The 23,474-nt window shown below is 34.6% G+C and overlaps 1 protein-coding gene across 1 annotated transcript in view; it reads right to left on the bottom strand.

The window, feature by feature from the left end:
* LOC106663687 (C3 and PZP-like alpha-2-macroglobulin domain-containing protein 8) overlaps positions 1-23,474 on the bottom strand; it is a 648,112-nt gene that overhangs the window by 38,088 nt on the left and 586,550 nt on the right. Inside the window, exon 9 of the mRNA XM_014388721.2 lies at positions 16,723-16,851. Coding sequence (XP_014244207.1) covers positions 16,723-16,851 — 129 coding nt within the window. The remainder of the gene's footprint in view (positions 1-16,722; positions 16,852-23,474) is intronic.

The raw sequence follows: 23,474 nt of genomic DNA, 5'->3' as shown, positions 1-23,474 counted from the left end.
CCCTTCCCCAAACGCTTTACTGATGTTTCTTGTAACCTCAGCTGCCCAATGACCAAGTTTAAACTTAAAGGAATATTACATGAAGATCGCATTTCCATGTTCATATTTGGAGGTATACTAAAAAGAAATACTCATCATTATAAACAAAGTGGATGATGAATAACTGCTTAATTATAACGTATAGCTAATTAGGACTTTTTTGTTCCAGTTAGAATCTACGGGCAAAGTTTGTAACACGAGTAACCGAACACCCAGTATAACCCCTAAAATGCGTTTTGAGTTTGATTAACAATATTATTACATGTAAAAGTTATCTGATATTGTTTGAATCAGAGTAAATATGAAAAGGCATGTTTTTGTTTTAATAAAAAAATTAGTTCGTAATGCACGAAAATTTAGAAACGTAATTTATAAATAAAAATAAAGTCTTTATAATAAATAAATAATGTAAAACATTGAATGGTTTTAAGCGAATGTAGTCAAAGTTTTTTTTTTCTTTTTGTCGTTCTCAATTTATTTCCTCTTTCAGTAGCTTCAATCTGTGGATTTAAAGAGAGCTTTTTGGATTTCAACCTTGAAGAGATACTGTTAAATCGGATGTAATTGTTGCTGAATTAGGAATGTTTTTTATTTTTATGAACGACTGATTTTCATTTTTAATTGATTTCTTAAAATTTTTAAAACAATATTGCATTTAACCACATCATACAATAAATAAAAGACTTGACAGATTTGCAGTTTATGCCAATTTGAGAATTTCTGTCGTCCCCTATAATTATGCCCTGTATGAAATCTCTTTATAGATTGAGAATTGAGCTTTCAGTAATAAAAAATAAGAGAAGAAGGGCTTTTTTGAGGAAACGATTTCCAGGATAAGGTTAACCTTCCCTCTTTTAAAAAAGATAGTTCCTACTCACAGTAAGTTGTTTTCCAACGATTACGATTTCTAGCCCTTAGCTCATCATCAGGTAGAAGGATTTCTACAACCACGTCTCACGACATGAATTGCAAAAGTGAACCCGCCGATATCCCCACCAACGCGACGTTCCAATGAGAAGCTGGTTTTTTAATGGCGCTCAATTTGAAGTGCGAAAAGCGGGAATTTTAACACAAGTAAATATTATAATGGTAAATACTGCAAGAGATTAATTATAAATTTGTGATTAAAGCTAAAAAATAAAAAATTAGAATAATACCTTAATATTATTGATTTATTATAAAAATAATAACAATTAAAATAATTAATTAAATTTTTTTTTGGAAACGCTATGTAGACGATATTTTATGCATATGGTCGGGAACAATAGAGGATCTCAAAGAATTCCTCCAACTAATTAATTCTCTACACCGTAATATAAATTTTACATTGGAAATTAACAAAGATGGTTGTTTGAACTTTTTAGGCCTAAAATTGGCAATAATAAACAACCTAATAGAAATAGACCTATATAGAAAACCCACATCTACAAACACTATGATTCCATTGGATTCTTCCCACCCATGGTCCCAAAAGGCTGCTGGTTTCATTTGGCTCATAGATCATATGTTAAAACTTCCATTAACACCTGCTAACTATAAAAAAGAATTAGACACTATTAAAACCTTAGCAAGCAACAATGGATATCTAGAAATATTTATTGATAGGTTGCTAGTTAAAAGAATAAAAAAATTAACTTTAAAAGAATCAACAATAGGACTCAGCCACCCCACCATAAATGAATCATTAGGTTTCCGTAGTTTGCCATATTATCGGAAAAAGTTAGTAAAATTTTTAAACAAGAAGGTTTTAGAATAGCTTTTAGAAGTACGGGTTTACTTAAAAACAACCTCTCAAAACCTAGACTAGGTAGACAACTTGGCAAAAAGCGGGATTTACCAACTTAATTGTAATGATTGTGATATTAAATATATAAGAAAAAGTGGTAGAGAAATAAAAACGAGAGTAAAAGAACACACCTAAATCGAACAAATTTTCGGAATTTAAGGACCACATAAAAGAAACAAAACATAATTTCAATTCAAATTTATTACAACAGTGTTACATAGTTTCAACAAAGGGAGAGAACTAGATAGGTTTGAGACATTTGAAATTAAAAAATGTAAAATTGAGATAAATGTATTAATAATATAATAGATTTTGATCTACCTCCCAGTTTAAATATGTACATAAATAATTACATGTACATATCAAACGTTCAAATAATTAAATTGTTATTATTTTTTTAATAATTTAATAATGTTAAGGTAGTATTCTAATTGTTTATCTTTTAGCTTTAATCACTAATTTATAATTAATTTCTTACAGTATTTACCATTATAATATTTACTTGTGTTATAATTCCCGACGTGGTTGTAGAAATCCTTCAACCTGATGATGAGTTAAGGGCTCGAAATCCGGATCGTTGGAAAACAACTTATTGTGAATAGGAACTATCTTTTCTAAAAAAAGATTGAACACAGCACTCACTCCATCCTTCATCATTTCTAAGGTTAACCTTCTCTCCATAACATACCAAACTGGATAACATTGCGAATTATGTTTTGTTCCGATTTGATATATCGTCTTGTAATGTTATTTACACTTTTAATTGCAAGATTAAGCTATACTATGCAAACAATTGGAAGTAAACGACAGAAAACCGCTTTATCATCTCTGAATTTCTGAAACTTTAAAATCGCACATGACATGTGAAACAACCATATATTTTTATTTGGAATACCAAGCCCTAGCGAGTTTTAGAAGGCAAGAAACAACAGAGTCCATCCAGTAGAAAAAACAACAACTTCGTATTCTTAACAGGACATTGTGAACTGAACGGTTATTTGAGGAAGATTGGTATAATCCAACTTGTTATTTGCGAGGAAATAGATGAGACACCAACATTCTGTGGTACTAGACTTGTACGCAGGGAGAAGAGCTTTGGAATGTACGATGTAATCGTGGAAACGAACCAATAAAACCGGTGAAACTGAATTTGAAACTAATCAATTTCCTTGATGAACAAGGATTCATCGATATGCTGTAGGTACAGAATGGGGGAGTCATACCTCTCAAAAGTCGGATTGTATTACACCCCCCCCCCACGGAATACTAATTTTACATTTACATCTATATGAAAGAACGTATTTAAAAATGATGAGAGTGAAAGTGTGATTTCAAGTTTAGGTTAAAATTGTACTTGTTGGGCACGAATTGACTAATCCTCAACTGCCATCAGTAGTAAGTGATGACGTTTAATTCCTTTAAAAAGAAAAGCCATCGACATGGTGAACAAGGGGGGTAAATTAAGTGTAAAGTTTACAGTATGAGCAGGAGCATTTACTGCAATATTTGCTAAATCAATTTTAGAAAAGTTTTCATTAAATATTGCATCGTTTTAAGATTTGCGCGTAATAAAACATCCACGTTGACGAACCACATCGCTACTTTACAACGATATTAGTCCGTAACTTTCCAGACCAAGGAATGCGGTGCCAGGGGTAAATCGAGCGTTCTGCAGGTCCGTTGCCAAGTCGGAAACTGGTCCGACAACTCCTGGTGTTAATTTAAATCCAGGTTTATCAGGTCGGATATGGAGGGTCGTATTTCATAAGGGGCGCTAATTAACCGGAAGCCGGGCCACGTGCCCCCGCCGGCCAATAAACTTCCCTTTGGTCCTACACGCGCCCGAGCGGCGAAATTCACCGTCCAGAAACCGTCGAGACCAAACTTATGAGTCAAGTTGGCAGACGTGATCCGTTTTCCGGCCCTCGACTCTGATTACTTTCACTTTATCTAATCCGAACTAACGTTTCTTAAGTTTTGAAGTTTAGACTGTTTTTTGAGTGAAGTCAACCAATTTCAGGCCCCTTCAGTGCACACTGCGGGAGCGTGAAAGACTGTTTTGAAGAAGATATTGAAACATATCCATGATGTAGGTTATTTTACAAAAGAATTACACTACGTAATTCATTACGCTGGAGGGTAATGAACGTGCGGACGAGGCGGCAAAGGCCGGGACGTCCCACCCTCCAGACCGGACCATCGCGACCAGGCCCTCTGACGCAAAGCTAGCAGTAAAGAACATAATAAAAGAAAGATGGCAGCGTCAGTGGGCCGGGTCGTCCGAGAGGCTTTTGCGCGTCAAGAGCACGATTCGTAGATGCCCCCCGAGAACCTGAGCCGGAAACAAGGAATCGTCCTTACACGATTAAGAATAGGCCATACGCGGTTGACACACGGGCACCTGCTCTTGGGCCAAAGCCCGCGCAGGTGCCCCTTATGCAGAGAAAGGTTGCTCGATGTGTCCCACATACTGGAAACATGTCATGCCTTGGCTCCCTACAGGGAGCGTGTAGGCATGCCATCCAATCTGAAGATGGTACTCGAGCACTGCAGCGAGTTTCAGAGTCCCCGGTTCCGCTTTTTAGGGGAAATTGGGGTTTTTTATTGTATATAATATGTCTTATGAGTTGTATGTCTATATGTTTTGTCTGAGTGCATGTATTTATTAGCGTGAATGGCGAGGGGTGAGTGTCAAACATAACGTCATCATCGCCCCTTGAACGTTGAGAGCGTATGAGTGTGTGTTCGGGGTCGATGGCGGCATATTTATAAAAGTACTCCATCTACCCCAATCTAGATTAGTTTGAGTATAGGTCGGTGGAGGAATATCAAGTACTCCACCGACTAAACGAATGAGTATTGTATGGATGTATTTATGTGTATGAATGTATTTATTTGTATGAATGTAGTGTTGGAAAGTGTAAATAGATTATAGACTTAGTTGGGGGCTAAGGGGGCTGAAATGAACTAGATGACGGAAGCCCCAGTCAAAAAAGAAAAAACGAAACTTAAGAGCCAGACGGATTTGCTGGAAAAATTGAGCGTGTCCCCTTCCATCGACGCCAGTTTTTTTTTCCAACAAAATGTAAAAGTTTTGGGTCATCCAGAAGCGCAATCCGAAAAGGTGGGTATACCGCTGGATGCTAGTTGAATGGGGAACTTTTGATGGAATTTGCAAAGCTACAGGAGTTTGTAGTTATTAACAGTTAACAATCCAAAATTTTCAAAGAATTCCAAATATCCACATTTTTCTTTTTTTTCTGAATTTTTCCTGCACAATTTTTAATCAATTCTGCAATGTAAATAAGTTTTCTTGCAAATTCAGGTGGACGAACCAGATTTAATAGAGTCAGTAATTCTGAAGTTTATAAGCAATTTAGTGGACCTAAGTCGAAAAATTACAAAAAATCAAACCCCATCAAAACAGCCCGCCGGCAATCCAGGTTGTATGTAATTTAAAATAAATTACCGGCAGGTCTGGAGAATCACCTATCCTGGGTGTTGGCAGATCGGGGTCAGACCTCGGTTGGGCCACCAAGGTTGGTCTCCAGGGACTATCAACAACTAGGTCATTTCAGCCCCCAACGAAATCAGGTACTAAATTCAAACTTCTTGTCACTTAAAAAAAATTATTTCCTATTACATACCATTATACCACGAGAATTGTATAGTAGTCGATATTCCTCCATCACTCTTTACACCTATTATTATATAACTATGTAATCCAATTGAGGGTTGACTCAATATTCCGTTATTCGTTCTCTCCCACTACACATTCTGGCTAATAAATATATTCACTCTCGACACACACTAGGGGCTCGAAAATATCAGTACTATATACAAAAAAACAACTCTGTTTCTTCCAAGAATCGGAAGAGGGGACTAAAGTATTCGCTGCCCTGCCCAAGCACAATTTACATATTGAGTGGCGCTTGAACGGTGGCGGTGAAACCGAGGAATGACGCCCCCGATCAACCTTTCTACACATGACGCATACAGTGCATTGGGCGTACACTAGCCCAAAAGTAAGTGTCCGTGTGCCAACCTCGCATGGACTATTCTTAATCGGGTGGAGATGACCTTCTTCTAAGAGTCAGGTACTTCATGAGCCACCTGTCGATAGTGTTATTGGTACTTGTAAGCTCCTTAACCAATGCGGCCCACCGATGCTGCTACTTTCTTTTAATCATGATCTTTATTACATTTTTAGCGTAGATAATATATTCAGAGTTATTACATTTAACCTCGGTAGTCGCGTCCCAGCCTTAGCGGTCTCGTCCGCCTTTTTGTTTACCTTCCAGACCTATGTGTCCGAGGACTCAGACAACAACCATCTTTTTTTGACTCTCCAGTTCGTAGTATCTCTCCAACGAACCGCGAGAGGGTTAACGGAGGACATGTCACGGACAACAGTAACCGCGAGGGAGTAGGTGCAGACAAGAGAGGCAGAGAATCGTCTCCAATCACCCCAAGCGTGTGCCAAATCGCATACAGTTCCGCTACAATTCGGCGTACCCTCGCAATACTCGACGCAGATGCACCTTGTATGTTGGTCGTTTGTTAGTTGTTAGCCTCACAGGTATGGTCTATCACCTGTTTTGGATTTTCATTAGCCATCTTCAATACTGGTTTTTTTTTTGCTTTGCCTTAGGACATACAGCAGTTCGAGTAAAAATATTAACCTTATATACACAGTACAGAAATATCACAGATAAATTACTTAATAAATAATAAATAAATATAAATAATACATTCTATAATAAATAATATATGCTTAGTAAATAAATATCATATAGTGATTCTCATTTTATATAGTGGCATCGCAGTCATGGAAGAATGCATAAATCAATTGGTAGGCCTCGACCCTTTCCGACACAAGTAAACTCTCCCAGCTGAGAGGTTTGGTAACCTCCCTCAGCTGGTACAGTTCGTCAAAGAGGACTTTCCTACTTTCTTCGAATTCCGGGCAGTCAAATACTATGGCTCACACGTTGGGCAGTTTGCCGAGACTCTGGCGTTTATTCTGTGCAAGTACGTTCCACATATGTAGTGATCCGTCCGGATCTGGGATATTACCGAAAAAATTCTTTTGCTGTCGCATTTTATTGCACTGAACCATGGGTTAGAGCATAGACGGGGGAAAAGTGATTTATACACTCTTCCCGCCGCCACTCTCTTGTACCATGGACACCAGTCTTCCAACCACTGTTTGTACAAAAGGCGCTTAGAGTCTGTTTTGGGCATTTTGATGTCGTGGTATTCCCCGTGCAAAGCCGCGAGTTGATCGACCACTTCATTATCACGCATTCCGCAATGTACCCGGCTCCAACAAAAAAAAACCCTCTCTTCCGAGAGATTGTGTATCAAATTGATGATTTCAGTCATTAAATGGTCGCACATTGTGTTTGGGTGGAACCGCTCAATCTGCTTGATCGAACTCATACTGTCGGTTATGATGCCGAAGCTTGTTCCATTCGAGGTAGCTGCGTGATCGAAGGCCCTGATTAGCTCATACTTTTCGGCAGTAAAATTAGAGACTTGACTGGGCAATGCTATCTTTCATTTAATCATCAACGCAGGATCGTAATACGTGCAGCCTACGATAGCGTAGGCCTCCCCCCCTATGACCGATCCATCAGTGAAAATCAAGTGGAAGTTGGGTAGTGCCTCGTTTATGTCTGCTATAAAAAGATTGTCCGCGATTTGTGGTGGATAGCCAGAGTAATCTTTTAGATACATCGTTAACGTTGTGGTCATAGTCTTAGGACAGTCCAGTTGTAAGATGGGAGTTAATTTACTTTTGTAGAACGAGTATAGCCCCGGAATAACTGCTTGGAACGCATTTACAATAGGGAGAGATTTCGTTAACCATTAAAATTAATTTTTTAAATAAAAGGTAATGAATTTTTGATCTCGGTTAATTTGGTTTATATTAAAATAAGTATGTTGTAATTAAAATAACGATAATAATACATGTAGTTTGAATAAAAATATGAGTGTCCGGTTCTTTGGTCTTCGACTGTCCTCGATGCTACCCGACGAAAATCTGGACAGCGGGGATCGCAGAGCGTAGTGTAGGTTAGCTTGGCAAAATTACATATTCTTAATTTGAAATAAATCCAAAAAATGAGTGTCCTGTTTTGACTCTACTCGACGAAAATAGTGTAATTTTGTGAGAAAAACCATGAAATAAATTGTTAGTTAAATTTTATGAGCAAATCCGTGTAATTATTATTCCGGTGTTTTGATCAATTTTCTACTAAACCTTTAAAATTAATGTTTTATAAAATAAAAACTAATGAATTAATCTAATGAATCTCGGTTAATTTGGTTTATATTAAAATAAGTATGTTGTAATTAACATAACGATAATAATACATGTAGTTTGAATAAAAATATGAGTGTCCGGTTCTTTTGTCTTCAACTGTACTCGATGCTACCAGACGAAAATCTGGACTGTGGGGATCGCAGAGCGTAGTGCACGTTAGCTTGGCAAAATTACATATTCTTAATTTGAAATAAATCCAAAAAATGAGTGTCCCGTTCTGACTCTACTCGACGAAAATAGTGTAATTTTGTGAGAAAAACCATGAAATAAATTGTTACTTAAATTTTATGAGCAAATCCGTGTAATTATTATTCCGGTGTTTTGATCAATTTTCTACTAAATCTTTAAAATTAATGTTTTATAAAATAAAAACTAATGAATTAATCTAATGATTCTCGGTTAATTTGGTTTATATTAAAATAAGTATGTTGTAATTAATATAACGACAATAATACGTGCAATTTGAATAAATATATGATTGTCCTGTTCTTTTGTCTTCGATTGTACTCGATGCTACCCGACGAATATCTGGACGGAGTGGGGATCGCAGAGCGTAGAGTAAGTTAGCGCTGCATAGCGTCGGGCAGATATGCACGGGGGTAATACAATCTTATGGAAAATTGGACTTTGGATATGCATAGGGTAGCGTCGCGTTGCGTTGCATCGAGTAAGTGTGTTCCCAATTTTAAAGTTTGTAAACATTTTTACACTTATGGGATTTTCAGATGATCATTCATTCGACTAATTTGCATTTGTATTGTCCGTGTTGTCCATTCACTATAATTAAAGTTAAAAGGTACTTAATTTTTTAAATTTTTTTGATGTTTCATTAATTACATTTCAATTGATAAATTCAGGTAATTAGACAGTTAACACTGTAATTTTGGGAAAGAAGCCTTTATACAACAGGACTAAATAAAAAATTAATCTAATTCAATCACTAAATTAAAACGGTGAATAATTAAGACAACGTGCATTATGAAAGATTCCATGTTGAGAGGGTGGTAATGGAAATTTTCTTATTGTCGAAGTGGAGAGGAGAACTTTAAATTTACTCCAGTTAATAAATTGAAACAAGGTTAGGGAGAGTACTTTTCGCGGTAAATAATGGACTCGCCTACCTTTGATAAGACGGTAATTTTTCTTTTTTTTGGCGGGAGGGGGGCAAAAAGGCCCCTCGCCGTTGGGCGACGTTAAAAAAGAGAATTGTAAAATAAAGTGTTCGGCCTTAACTTTGGTTTTAGCGCGTTGGATAAAAGCCTCGTCGCGAGGGACGACGGAGCGAGGCATTATCTCAAAACGATCTCTCTCCTCTGTTTTTCAATTTTTCTTATTAAACAAGGAGATAAAAATTAACGACTTCCCCCTTTTCCGACAACTGTCACCGTCCAAATGGACGGCGAATATCATCTAGCATGAATTATTTCTTAATTTTCTTTTAATTAAAAACTATGCGTCTTTACCAGTTCAAAAATATTTTTTTGAAAGGACAGCTTTAATTGGACTTTGACTTTTTGTTTCCTTTAAGATTGTACTAATCTTCTTGATATTAGACAGTTTTTTTAAACTGAACTTTAATAATAGTATGAGAAATTTTCTTATACTAAGTGATAATGCACTGATTTGGGAAAAACATTCATGAAATATGAATATTGAACATGAACTATTTGGTATTGCATTAAAGCCTTGTAAGACATTGAAGAAAACAAAAACCTTGTTTGGCTACCAGAGTATACAAGAGGGAAAGTGCTTTTAAGTGAATCGATTCCCTTCGATTCAATCCCTGAAGTGAGTCGATTCTTTTTATCGATTCTTTGATTCCCCCCACTCCCTGGTTCCAGAGCTTTCGTTTATTGGTTTCTCCCTTCATCCAAATTTCCCGCCATAATTCAAATTAATTTTCAATTCTAGTATTTATTTACCACAACGAAAAAGGTAATATAGTATTAATGTTAAGTATATAAATTGTATCAAATCATTGTATTTTTAGAAAGAAAAATAATGATGATAGTAATACTAATGAAAGCCTTATTTCTTTGTACTCAGTGTAATTGTATATAATGTATTGATTATTTTGTGTAGTGATTAGTGACCGTTAGTCCATGATTATTCTTTGCACATTTCTTGGAAGTAAATAAAAATAAATATTATTTTAAAAATAAAACAACAAAAATCACATATCTTTATTGATACATTAATGAATTATTACTTACGTATCTTACTTATGAATCAACCAGCATTTATATTTGTTATAAGAATTAAAAAAAAAGTAAGATATAAAAAATATGTTATTAACTGATTGCTGATTTATATAGGCACAAATTTACCCACAGGTGCAGAGTTGGGCCTATCACTTCTCTGAGTCCACCGACACTCTGACAGTTTGGGTACATGTCTGACCCCCTTTAGATAAACTTCTCTCACAGGGAACAGAGGTTGCAGGAATGCACAATATTTTCAAAACTAGATTATACAAATTAGGAAATAGACTTTTCCTATCGTTCCACCAAACCATAGGATCAGTGCGACGGTCCACAAGAGGTTCTGCTATATATTTATCAACTTTGACAATAGCCGAAGCTTTTGGATCTTGGAAAGAATCAAACTGTGAGTCCAGGAGTTGAGGAATCAAAGGTGGCTACGTAAATGAATTTGCTATAAAATATAATTTTTTTTTAATTTTTACACATTTTAAATAAAAGCAAAAATTAAATTAATTTTATTAATTTACATCCCATAGAGAATTTACTGAATGAATTTGTTTATACTTTAAATTCACTAATTTCGTGGTCCGCTTGACCAATTAACATATTACAATTAATTAATTTATCTCAAATAAAAACCTTAATTAATCGTAATTTATTGATACATATTTATTTCTTATACGGTATTTTGCATAATGTAAATAAAATTGTAAAAGTTGGAAAAAGTAGGTAATTTATAAATTCAAAAACGTTAATTATTAATTTATTGATTGGTCGAGAGATTCTGGATTGGGAACATTCAGTAAAATATGTCTCCGGCCTCGGAGAAAACAGAAGACGGGAGTTGAGGAGTCGAAGGAATCGCAGAGTTGATGAGTCGCCAAAAGAATTGAAGAGTCGAAATCCGACTCCGGGAGTTGAAGATTTTCTTAGAAGAATCAAAAAGAGTTGTTACAGGAAAAAGAATCGTCCGGAAACGTGTGACGTATCCGTCCCCTCCAGTTACCCGAACTGAATCGCAACTCACTTAAAGGAATCGATTGGGGGATCGATTCTTTTAGATGGGTCGATGCTTTGAATCGATTATCGATTCTTTTGCCCATCTCTAGCTTAAGGTCTAAACAATGATGTAATGTGTATTTCTTAGTGACCGGTTGTTTCATAATTTATTGAAGTCGTGAGGAGCGGTACCAAGAATGAGGTAGTTTATACAAACACCTTTTTTATTTTTTTGACGCGTTACGACCTTTATTCGGGTCATCTTCAGGACATAAAGTGTGGTGCAATTCTTGTTCCACAACACTTTCACAAAAAAACCAATATGACACCACAAGAATACCACCTCACTTATACCACCGCCCTGAAGATTACTCGATTAAAGGTCGAAACATCGGCAAAAAAATAAAAAGTGTTTTTCTGAACGACCTCATTTTTGACCGCTCCTCACAACTTCAACAACCAATGATGTAAATTGCAAGACTAATTTTTTTTCTAGATGACATATCATTTATACCGCTGACCTATATATATATACCCTAATACCGTCATCACCATCCACGCGGACGATATCGCAATTTTTTCCTCTACCTCGAATCCTATCCAAACAACCCCCGACATCCAAAAACACAAGACAGGTTATAAAAGACTGGTGCAAAAAGTGGAGGACAAGACTGAATGTAATATATTCAGTGTACGTTCACATTGATAAAAGTCTTCCCCTCCATCGTGCATCAACAACTCAATCTTTCACACTGAGGACTGAGCGTCGACTCGTTTTTCATAGCATATGTCCTTTTGGAGCAGCGATGGCTGTTAGTGTTGTGACCGAGTGAAAAAACGTTTTTTAATCACATTTGTAATATGTACAAACATGTGTGGATACAATATGTACAAATAAAATAACAATTATTTCTCTTAGATGACGACGGATTGTAGACTGAAAATTGTGGCTTAGCTTTCTAATGTTTAACCATCATCGTCATGATAGAACATTGCTTCCCGATTTACTCATCGTCAACAAGACAAGAGGATCTTTAACGTCCGCATCTGGCTCATGGCCTTATCGGACGCTTTGATTCTCAAGATGAGAGCTGACGCACTTCTGCATACGACGGAAAAGTGTTACCGCCGCAGCATTGGTGTAGTGGTGTCCCGGCCCCTAAGGGTCAGTAGCCACGCTCTCCGCTTGTCCACTCCGAATGGTCGGGCCTGCATTGTGCGTCAGGTCGTACGCCGCACGCGAGGGGCTAACGGGCCGAAATACATCAGCCCGTCCCCCCCCCCCTCGCGTACTCCCTAGATAGAGAAGGCGACTCTATCTCTCTGAGTGTAGAGGCTCCTCCAGCGTAGAAACTTTCGGGAACGCCCCGACAGCGGTTTCGGATTAAAAAGTGGGATTGCTACCCACCCCCTAGATGAGTACTGCCTACGGACAAAGGTCTCTTATCAAGCTACCTGCTGCACGTAATCGAGGGACGCCATAGGTCTAGCCTAGGTGGTCCGATCCTTCGCTTCCCCAAGGGTACCACGCCGGTCATACGCACAACAATGCAAAGCATCCTCGTGTGAAGCCGCCGATACCACTACCCTTTTCCAGTCGCTTACTCACGCATTCGAGGGACTGTAGCATGATCACGTCATGATAGAACAACAGAGGGATCGTTTTTAAGCATTGTTTTTCCAGGTTTACATTTTACATTGTAAAGATGGACGAATAACCTGTTCAAGTATACTTGCTGAAAAAGGGGTTTAGATTCACAGACAAAAAATGATTAGCGAATGTAAACAATGAGAGCAACATTCAACGATTATTTGACTAAAACTTTATTAATGTTTTTATGCTCAAGGAAATATTAAAGCACTTCACCTAACATACGTAATAGCTGAGGAATTAAAAATTACCAGAGTAATATCAGGTAAAATTTATACATTTTCCAAGAACGTAGACCATCTAAGGCAGTGATTATTGCATGATATATAAGTTTACATGGCAACCGAATACATTGTAAATCATTTATGGTTATTCTGCTAAAGGCAAACATAACATTGAAGCCTGGGCATGCTTGGCAATGATAAACATTGATCAACATCATGATCCACCCAACCCCGCGCACATTTTGGTCGTTCATGTCATCAATGGATATTTATCTTTGTGAATAAACGACCAAACAATTTCAACAAATATAGTGAGAAGTACAGCAGGTGTTGATAAAATGAGCACAGCTACTAGCCACCAATCTAAATTCATTTAGAACACATTAAAGAAAAAGTTAGTAAAACAATATTCCCAAACTGATACATTGTAATATTAAGTTGAACTATCATAAAAATTAAACTAAATTAATTTATCATATTTGGAAAAATGATTTAGTTTATATTTTACCTATAAAACAAGTAAACATGGTTTTTGTGTTAAAGAGGAGCCATTTGACACGGTTTTAATTCTTTGTCCGCCAAGAAGGAGAATTGGAAACACCAAATGGTGGAGTAACTGTTCAGCTGAGTAAGCCCATTACCCGTTGCACCTGACTTTCAAGGTAATTGCCCGTTTCAACCATGGGCAAGAATACCACATCGGACAGTTAACTCACTCCTGGCAGTAATTCATTCTCCAAAGGTTTGTCTAATTAGAAGCTAATTGTTGTGCGGCCGCATAGTTTCACAATGCTCGCTCCGTTGGTATGGGACAACGTAATGAGTCATTCTATTCCGTTTTGATACCAGTGGAAAAGGAGATTTTCGGAACGGCACTAAATTTTGTATTTATAACATACGTAATATACAAATTGGAGAGTTTGGAAAAGGGCGCCAGCCTAAAAGAGGGCGCCACAAAAGAGGGAGATTTTTGCTCGGAAAAAACCTCTCGGGAATAAAAGAAAGAATTTTTTCTCTCTCTTCGCCTTGGTGGTCGACCACGTGAACACGGGTTATTAATTTTAGGTCTCTCCTAAATTTAAAAAATTAACTGTTTATATCTCAGCTGAGTGCAAATTGTAAGTAAACTCTTGTGTATAATTTTTATTATTTGTTTATCAATGTATATATGCTTTTCTCTTATTTCTTGTCAATTAGAAGGATTAACTTTTATTTAAAATTTATTTTGTTTTTTCTTATTATAAACCCTTTTTTTTAGGAGATCCACTGACTTACCATACAATTAATACTAATAATAAAAAAATGTAGATTAAGAAAAAAGTAGTTAAAATTAAATTTGTCCCATTTCAAAAATCAGGACGAATAAGGAGACTCAAACGTTTTTACAAAATATGGCATTACCGCTTTTTAAATTTATGCAAATATGTTTATTTGGGGTTCCCTCTCTTGCCTCTCGGAAAATTTAATCAAGCAGCTACGTATTTTGTAAATAAAAGTTACCCGGAAGGGCCCAAAATTATTCAGTTCTTTGTTCAATTTTTTGAAAGGATCAGTTTTATTGTTTAGGTCTGAGGTATGGACTCAAACTGTGGCAATTAAATCGAAAGAGTATCTATTAAGGCCAATGCCAAATTCTATTATTCAGATCATATCTATCACAATAAATAATAATTAAACAATATTAAAATAACAAGCTTTTTTCTTTAATTTATTCGAAATGTTATTATACTTAATAATAATAGTTAATCTTTATTTTGTTTCGAACTTTTAAGCTTTCTCAAATTTATTGGAATTTATAATGAGATTTAAGCCTTTTCCCCAAATTGTTATACCATTGAACGTCTGTCTGCTAATGTTTGAATGAGAGTTGTGCGTGCAAGATTTCTTCCTCTTTTTAAGGTATTTTTGAGACTGCCGGAGCGGAAAAATGAAATAGAAGAAAATACAAATTGTGGGGAAATAAGCTGCAATTCACAAAATCGCAATTTAAATAAATAATTAAATAAGAAAGATAGCTCCCTAAGAAAACGTTTTATTGTGTTCTTGTTTCTTATTATTGTTATATAGCATTAGTTTATCTATCATATTTGAATGGAAGAAAAAAAGGATAACGATGTGCCTATTCTCATGCTGAGACTGTTGCTAGTCTGACTCCATTATTATTATTATTGGCCAAATAAGCCTATGGGAAATGTTTAAATTATGGAACAAAAATTCGCAATTCTAATTAAAAAACAGGAATCAATTTTATATGTAATTTAAAGTGGTATTTTTGCATACATTTGATCTTCCAAATTAAGAATTTTAAAAGGATAAATTAAAGGTTAGGATGGCAATAGGATAGATTAGTTTATGAGTGAATGTTTGGTGTCAGAGCTTTTTTAGCACTCAGAAGGGATATAGCTAACCTAAGATAGAAGTCAGTGTCACGAGTGGGATTCGAACCCACCACATGAGCTAACGTGGCTTCAATCCCCTCTCGAACTACAACCGTTCGAATTTTCCCCTTTTTTTTGCCATTTTTTATCTCAACCAAGACCTTACATAAAAATAATAATTAATTGAAAGAAGTAACTTGGTCAATTGACCACTAAAACGTAAATATACTAAGATAGACGGTTTGGATGTTAGAACGTGAAATGACCTTAGCCGTTAAAACGCCCTTAAAAATTAATAATAATAATTAATCGGTATTTGCAAGAGTGTACATTACATATACAACAAAAAATAATATTTTGGTACATCCCTGCCTGCTGTCAAAAAGCACAGTTTGTACTAGGCAGCAGGAGTTTTTTGAGATCATCAGAGAAATAAACAGAATATATCTTTACAAAAGTATAATGAAAAACAAAAAAATAAACAAATGTGTGGTGATTAGTGACCGTTAGTCGATGATGATTCAGAAATCGTGAGGTCCGGTGTGATGTAGGTTTCAGAAAAACATTTTCTTTATCGTGCCAACGTTTCGATCTTTATTGGATCATCTGCAGGGCCTGGGATTTACAAACATTATTTAAATTTAACAAATACATGTAGGATGTGAAAAAAAGTGAATTTATACAATGCCAAAATTTTTTTTATATTCAAGCAAAGTATTTGATTTACACAGAAAGATTTGGTATAGATCCATTACTTTAAATTGACTGTATAACTTTTTCGTATTATATCTACACGGTTTACATAAAATTATTTTAAGAAGTGAGTTTATAGTTACATCCAGAGCATTGTAGCATTTATTAGTACCTCCTCAGGAAGTATACCATAGGCTATGATGGATTGAGCAAGAGAAAAATATATTCCCCTTAAGAGTTCAATTTTCACAAAGTTGTGTAAAATTCTAAATTTATACAAGAGACATGATTCGGCCTAATGTATAGTGTTCGTCAAGTTTCAAAGTGATGTTGGTAGTGGGCTTGTTGTGAAAAAGGATGTGAAATAGGAGAAATATCATCTGTTCCCGGGTGCTTTCGACGTATGAATAAACGACTTACCTTAAGAGACGCTTCCATTCCCTCGGCCAATAAATAGCACGTTGATGTTGAATTCCATTTGTAGACGGGTTCCCTGGCCAGAACGTAGTGGCTATCAATCTCCTTCCCTTCGACAGAAACCAGCTCCGTCTGCGAAAAAGAACAGACTTGTAAGAAAATTTGCTATCACCCTCAGGCTTTCCGGAGGAAATCGGTGTTGCGTGAATGAAAAGCCTCGGCGTTTTTACGTCCGACGGAAAAGTTGAACCGAAATTCTACCTAAGTGAAATAATTTATCTAACAAAGAGTGTTAGATAAATTATTTCATTTAGGTAGAATTTCGGTTCAACTGTGAAACAGACTAGCAATTAATCTAATTGAATAATACACTATTTCATTATACCTTTTTAAATTCTATCTTAAAAAAGAGGTTTTTAGTTATTCGAATTTATAAAATATTGGGCAGTAGGCAATGGCTGAACCAACCAGACATAATGTACCTTTTTCCGTCAAACAAACCCCTTTTCTCGCCAAAATAACACTTTTTAATCTGAAATTACCCTTTTTCTTGCGTCAAATTAATTATTTTTAACTTAAAAATTTGATTTGATAATTAGCCGTTTTTTACTTCAAATAAAACTGATTTAATATAAAAATAGCCCTTTTTAACCATGTCCTTAATGCATTTATAAAAACCTAAAAGATGAATAAATATAAAAATTAATTACAATTAAAATTAAAAATAATATAAAAAGAAATGATTTTTACATTTTTATATTTTTTTAAAATATAAAATAATTAAGCTCGCTCTTAAAAGTAAAAAATCTCAATCATCTAAAAGAAGAATTTTTTAGTTTTATATTTAATTTTACATTACATTTGCACAATTTTTATATTTTTTATAATATTTTAGAATATAGATTTTTCCGTCAAACAAACTCCTTTCCTCGCCAAAATAACACTTTTTAATCTGAAATTACCCTTTTCTTGCGTCAAATTAATTATTTTTAACTTAGAAATTTGATTTGATAATTAGCCGTTTTTTACTTCAAATAAAACCGTTTTAATATAAAAGTAGCTCTTTTTAACCATGTCTTTAAAAAATCTATAAAAACCTAAAAGATGAATAAATATGAAAATTAATTACAATTAAAAATAATATAAAAAGAAATGTTTCATACATTTTTACATTTTTTTAAAATATAAAATAATTAAGCTTGCTCTTAAAAGTAAAAAAAATCTCAACCATCTGAAATATCATTCATCTGAAAGAAGAATTTTCTGTTTTTATATTTAATGTTACCTTACATTTACACAATGTTCATATGGTTTTCTAAAGGACCTATTATTTATAATAATTTTTTTTTCTCAAACTGGTTTATATTTCATACAATCCCCTAAGTTGTTTTAATACTTTAAATTAAGGGTTAATTTAAAATTAAAAAAGCTAGATACGTTAATAAATGTATAAAGATGTTAAGAAGGGTTATTTTGAAATTAAAAAGTTTAGTTCGGTGCAAAAAGGGTTAATTTGTCGGTAAAAAGCCTTAACATTACCTTACTCGTAATTAGAACAAGACTTTCCCTAATTTTTTAATTTATTTATAAAACTTGTAAAAAGCACTTTTCAAATTAAATTAAACTTGATTAAAAAGTTTTTTTATGTCATCACTTAAAGACGTAAGTACTGCGATTAAGTAGCCATGTACTTCAAAACAAGGGAACTGAATTGCATTTTTTGTACAATAAATAACAATTTAAATACTTAGAATTTTCGCAATAGAAAATAGAACGAACAGAAGTGTCCTAAACTGTGTTGATTGGGCACAGGTAATAATGGCAAGATTGTACAAGAATGAACACAGATCAGTTATTAAGCATCTTAGTTTTTATAGTGGGTCTGCTAAATAATTAAAATCGTCTTTAAATAACTTTGTATTGATCCACTTATTTTTGGTCTGTAAGACGTGTTTTGGTTTTCGCCATCATCACTATTGGATTGGTGTAATTTTTTGTTGTCTCAGGTTTTCATCTGTTCTTCGTGAAACTTGAAAGAACTGTTTCGGTATTGTCTTTGTGTGACAGAGTCGTTGACATTAGTTGTTTTTAGTCAAGGGTAATTAATTTGTTCGCTATTGAATTATTTAGTTTTAAATATGTTTCGTTTGTATATTTATCGGTTTTTAATGTACATTTTTCGGCTTTTTTTGTACGTCACATAGTATTAGTGTGAGTTCGTTGTGGCTTTGTAGTACAAACAGGAGGGCTTAAAGTACAACTACCCGTCGAGTGCCGCGGACGACGGGTCAAACCACTTTACAATCCATTTTTCATACTATAATCATTTAAAACATCATGGGCTCTCCTACAGGAATTCGAACCCGGAAGCGCTAGCGTGGCAACAACCAGTTGGACGCCCTAACCACTTGGGGGTGATTTTGTTGTTTTAAATGAGATGAGATGTTTTCCGTCCCTAATTGGTCTTCTACATTCTTTACAACTGTCTTTTATTTTTCCTCTCTCTTCGATACATTTTCCTCTGTTTACGCTCTAAAAGCAGAAACTTGTCTATCAGACCAAAACAGGGATAAGAAGCAGACCAAAAATAATTAAAAACGACCAGGAGGCCCCATCGAACCTTTCTGGAAGCAATCTCATAATTACAAACCAAATAATCAATAAGATAAAAATATATTGTATTCTCGTTGCTTAAAGATAGTAGAAGTAATAGGTTTATTGATCGTAATAACATAACAATATTATACTTTAAGTAACTGTCAATTATATCATAAAAAGCTCGGCGACTTACTTCCTCGTTAAAAAGAAGCTAATGAGACTGATGAATGCTATAAAAGTAATTAATTACATCTTTCCCCACCAGTGGAACGATCTTAAAAAGCCATTATATTTAAGGTGATTACATTCAGGTGCCTCCTGACCACAGCGCCCTAAACCCTATTAAACGTTCTGTCGACACCTAACGATCATTTAGTAGAAAATGCTTGTTATAATAAAGCCGTTCAATAAATGCGCGTTCACCCCAATTTCTTGGCCGTTGAACGAAACCCCACTTGTCAGTGTGCTAATTAAATATTTAAACAAGCTGTTAAGAATGACTTGGTTTCAAATTGTCAATGTACAATGCAAGAAAATGGGCTTCCTAAGCTTTGGCATATTTTTTTAATTTAAGAGAAAATAGGTAAGCGAAAAATACGGATTCAGTCAATTAATCAGTGTCGATCAATCCGCCAGCTGGGCGGTGTCATTCGGTTGTATACGAACGCCATAAATGCGGAAATGACACTATTTCTAAATATTCTAGAATATACACTGATATTCTAAATTAACCTACACGCAAGGTTTGACATCACAAACTGAGGCACACATGTTTAGAACAATTCCGGCTGTTATTGTGCGTCAGTGTTATAGAATATGCGAACTAGTTCCAAATGATGATGCAAGCTAGCAAAAACTATTAACTAGCACAGGTGACAAGTAATTTATTACTATATCTTGATTAGTTCGTGTGCGACTGATTTCACTTCTTGCATCTTGTATTTTGAAATTTTTGAAATCAGTAAAGTCTTTGGCCGTCGAATAATTGAAGAATGTTTTGACTGGGTTAATTCCAGAAGCTGTCCTGTGACAAATAAAAAAAACAATTCATATATACAAATTAGTATTTCAGTTGTAGGTAGCTGTTAGTTCAGTTATATTTTCTACCTACTATTTGCATCATATTTATAGTTTTGTACGAACAGGAACAAATATAATTCTTCATTTTCTCTACGGGCCACGGTTTATCTGATCTTTTATGTACGTTTTAGGTCATTAATTATTCGTGTACAAGCAAGTGTTTCCGGATCGTAAAGAACACGCATGCAAACAAACAAATACAAGCACAATAACTTTAGTAAGTTGACAAACCCTCGTTATCATTTTTACGGCGATGACGCTAAACCATAATGATGGACAAGTCTTGCAAAACTATCTAACCTAGCGCCTTGAAATGTCTGAAAGTGGCATAACAATCGTTTTCTTTCAATCAAACAAACAAATTTTCTGTCTAATGATTTAATAATCTGTAAAATGCAAAAAATGTTTACTTTTTTAACCCACATACCATGTCTTTATACTGTAAAATATTTTTTAATTATAGCATATTTCTAAAATCAACTATTGAATTATTAATTAAATAAAAACAAAACAGATGTAAAATCACTTAAATTTACTTTGCCAGAAAATATTATTGAATTCTTCTGAATTAAAATTCTACTGAAAATCGTATTATTTTGTTACAGTTATTTTAGAAGTTTTACGTTTTGGTAGTGGATCACAAACTTCGCCTGGCAAACGACATTATTGGTAACGCTCACGTTAGAGATCCGACTGGAACAAGAATTGCAATTTGGGAACCACTCAATGAGGCTGAGTAAAATTATAAAATTTGAACAAACTAATTATTCCATTTTTATCTTTTTTCTTAGAAATATTGATTAGGTACTTTTCTTATTACGAGCATGTTTGATTCGTTTGGTTTTACAAATCTCCAAGCAATCAACTATATAAAATTGAAGTTTGGAGGAACGTTTCATAATTATTGAGGTATTTTAGCCCTTTAAATATGCCTATGTTTTACACAGTTGTTACAAAGAAATAAACAAATGCAAGTACAATAACTTTCGTAAATTGTCAAAAAGTCGAGTTATCACTTTCACGGCGTTGACGCTAAACCATGATGACTGACAAGTCTTGCAAAACTATAGAACCTAGCGCTTTGAAATGTATGAAAGTGGCATGGCAATCGATTTCTTCCAATAAAAAAAGTTTCTGTCTAATGATTTAATAATCTGTAAAATGCAAAAAATGTTTAGTTCTTTAACCCGACATACCACGTCTTTATATTATATAAAATTATAACATATTTCTAAAATCAACTATTGTTCTTACAAAGAAATAGAAAATAAATATTAATTTAGTAATACACACTCTAAGGCCTTCGACTTGATCTTCCACTGTATTGATATTCCCCAAACACCAGGAATATAAGATTAACTGTGCTATGGTCGTATAGTTTCATCATATTTTAAACTATTTCTTATAAAATGTTAAAGTCCAATTGACGAGGAAATATTTGCAAAGTTTATATATGAAACAATTATTTTATTGTTATTACTTATGAGTAGAAATATTTTGATTGAATATAAAAAATATTTTTTTGCATTGTATAATTTTTCCACAGCCTACTTGTATTTGTTAAATTTAAACAATGTTTGTAAATCCCAGGCACTGAAGATGATCTCAATAAAGATCGAAACGTTGGCACGATAAAGAAAATGTTTTTCTGAAACCTACATCACACCAGACCGCATCTCACGATTTCCGAATAATCATTATTATTGCTTAAAATCATCCAGCGGCCTTAAAATAACCCGACATATGTATTTAGAAATGGGCTTTTTTTTCAAAAACGCCGGCACCCCAAGATTGCATATAACTAGATAGCCAGCAATTTATTAAGCAATTGATAAGTTCGAGTGCAACTGATTTGTCTTCATGTATTTTGAAATTGATGAAATCTGTAAAGTATTTCGCTGTCAAATATGTGAGTAATTTTACTAATGTTAGTAAAGATTGTCAAATGTTGGGGTAATGCAAAAGCTGTGTTATGACAAATAAAAACAAACAAACAATGTATGCAAATTACGGTTATATTTACTACCTATTGTCGTTATGTTAATTATAATTTCGTACATATGGGAGAATAAATGGGAGAGGAAATATATTTTTGGCTCAGACCAATGACACTTTAATCTTTTTAAATAGATAGCTCCTATTCACAGTTTGTAATTTTCAATAATCCGGATTTCGAGTTTATCATCATCAGGTTGAACGAGTTCTCCAATTACGTCTCTCGACAAGGATTGTAAGATTGATTCAGATTGTCTTAATCGTCTAAAGGTTGCTAAATGCTGTTTACATGCCCAATGTCTTCACTCACACGCCAACATCATAGAGTCCAACTATATCCTACAGATTCGACGTATTCCCAAAACTCTCCTCTTCCCTAACTCTTCCTCCTAAACAGTTCTCTTGTCACATAGTCTAAGACCTCATCATCTTCCCAGAAAATCCATAAAATTTTTTACTTATATATTTATTTCAGTCTACAGACAACCTTTCCTCTTTTTCATGTTAATGGAAATAATGGAAGAGGGGTGAGTACATTAATTCATATATTCACTAATTTCGTGGTCCGCTTGACCAATTAAACATTACAATTAATTAAAGTTTTTAGTTGAGATGAAAAAAAGTTAATGGCACGAGAGGGATTCGAACCCACGACCTTCGGCTTGATACGCCGCTGCTCGACCACCTGAGCTATCGTGACCTCGTTGGTTCGAATCCCTCTCGTGCCATTAACTTTTTTTCATCTCAACTAAAAACCTTAATTAATTGTAATTAATTCATATACATCAATTTGGTGGTAGAACTATCCTTTCCAACCCGTATCCCTTTTCATGTAAACATTCCATCATCCATATGATTTTTAAACACAAAAAGCACACATTATCTTATTTCTAGGTTCATGAATCTACTACCGATTCTAAGAAAAGTTCTAGAAGGTTTTTGTAGAAATAATGTAGAAAAGGTTTTAGAAAAACCAATCCTCTCAATCCTCAATTACCAAAAAATTATATCCTACATTATGAGAAATGATAAGTGCCTATGCAATGACTTGTGTCGTTGAGTGTTGGTTACTACTACCAAAC

The sequence above is a fragment of the Cimex lectularius genome, unplaced genomic scaffold (assembly GCF_000648675.2).
Source record: "Cimex lectularius strain Harlan isolate CLEC.00 unplaced genomic scaffold, Clec_2.1 scaffold227, whole genome shotgun sequence".
Taxonomy (NCBI): domain Eukaryota; kingdom Metazoa; phylum Arthropoda; class Insecta; order Hemiptera; family Cimicidae; genus Cimex; species Cimex lectularius.
This window is presented reverse-complemented; position numbering and strand designations above follow the sequence as displayed.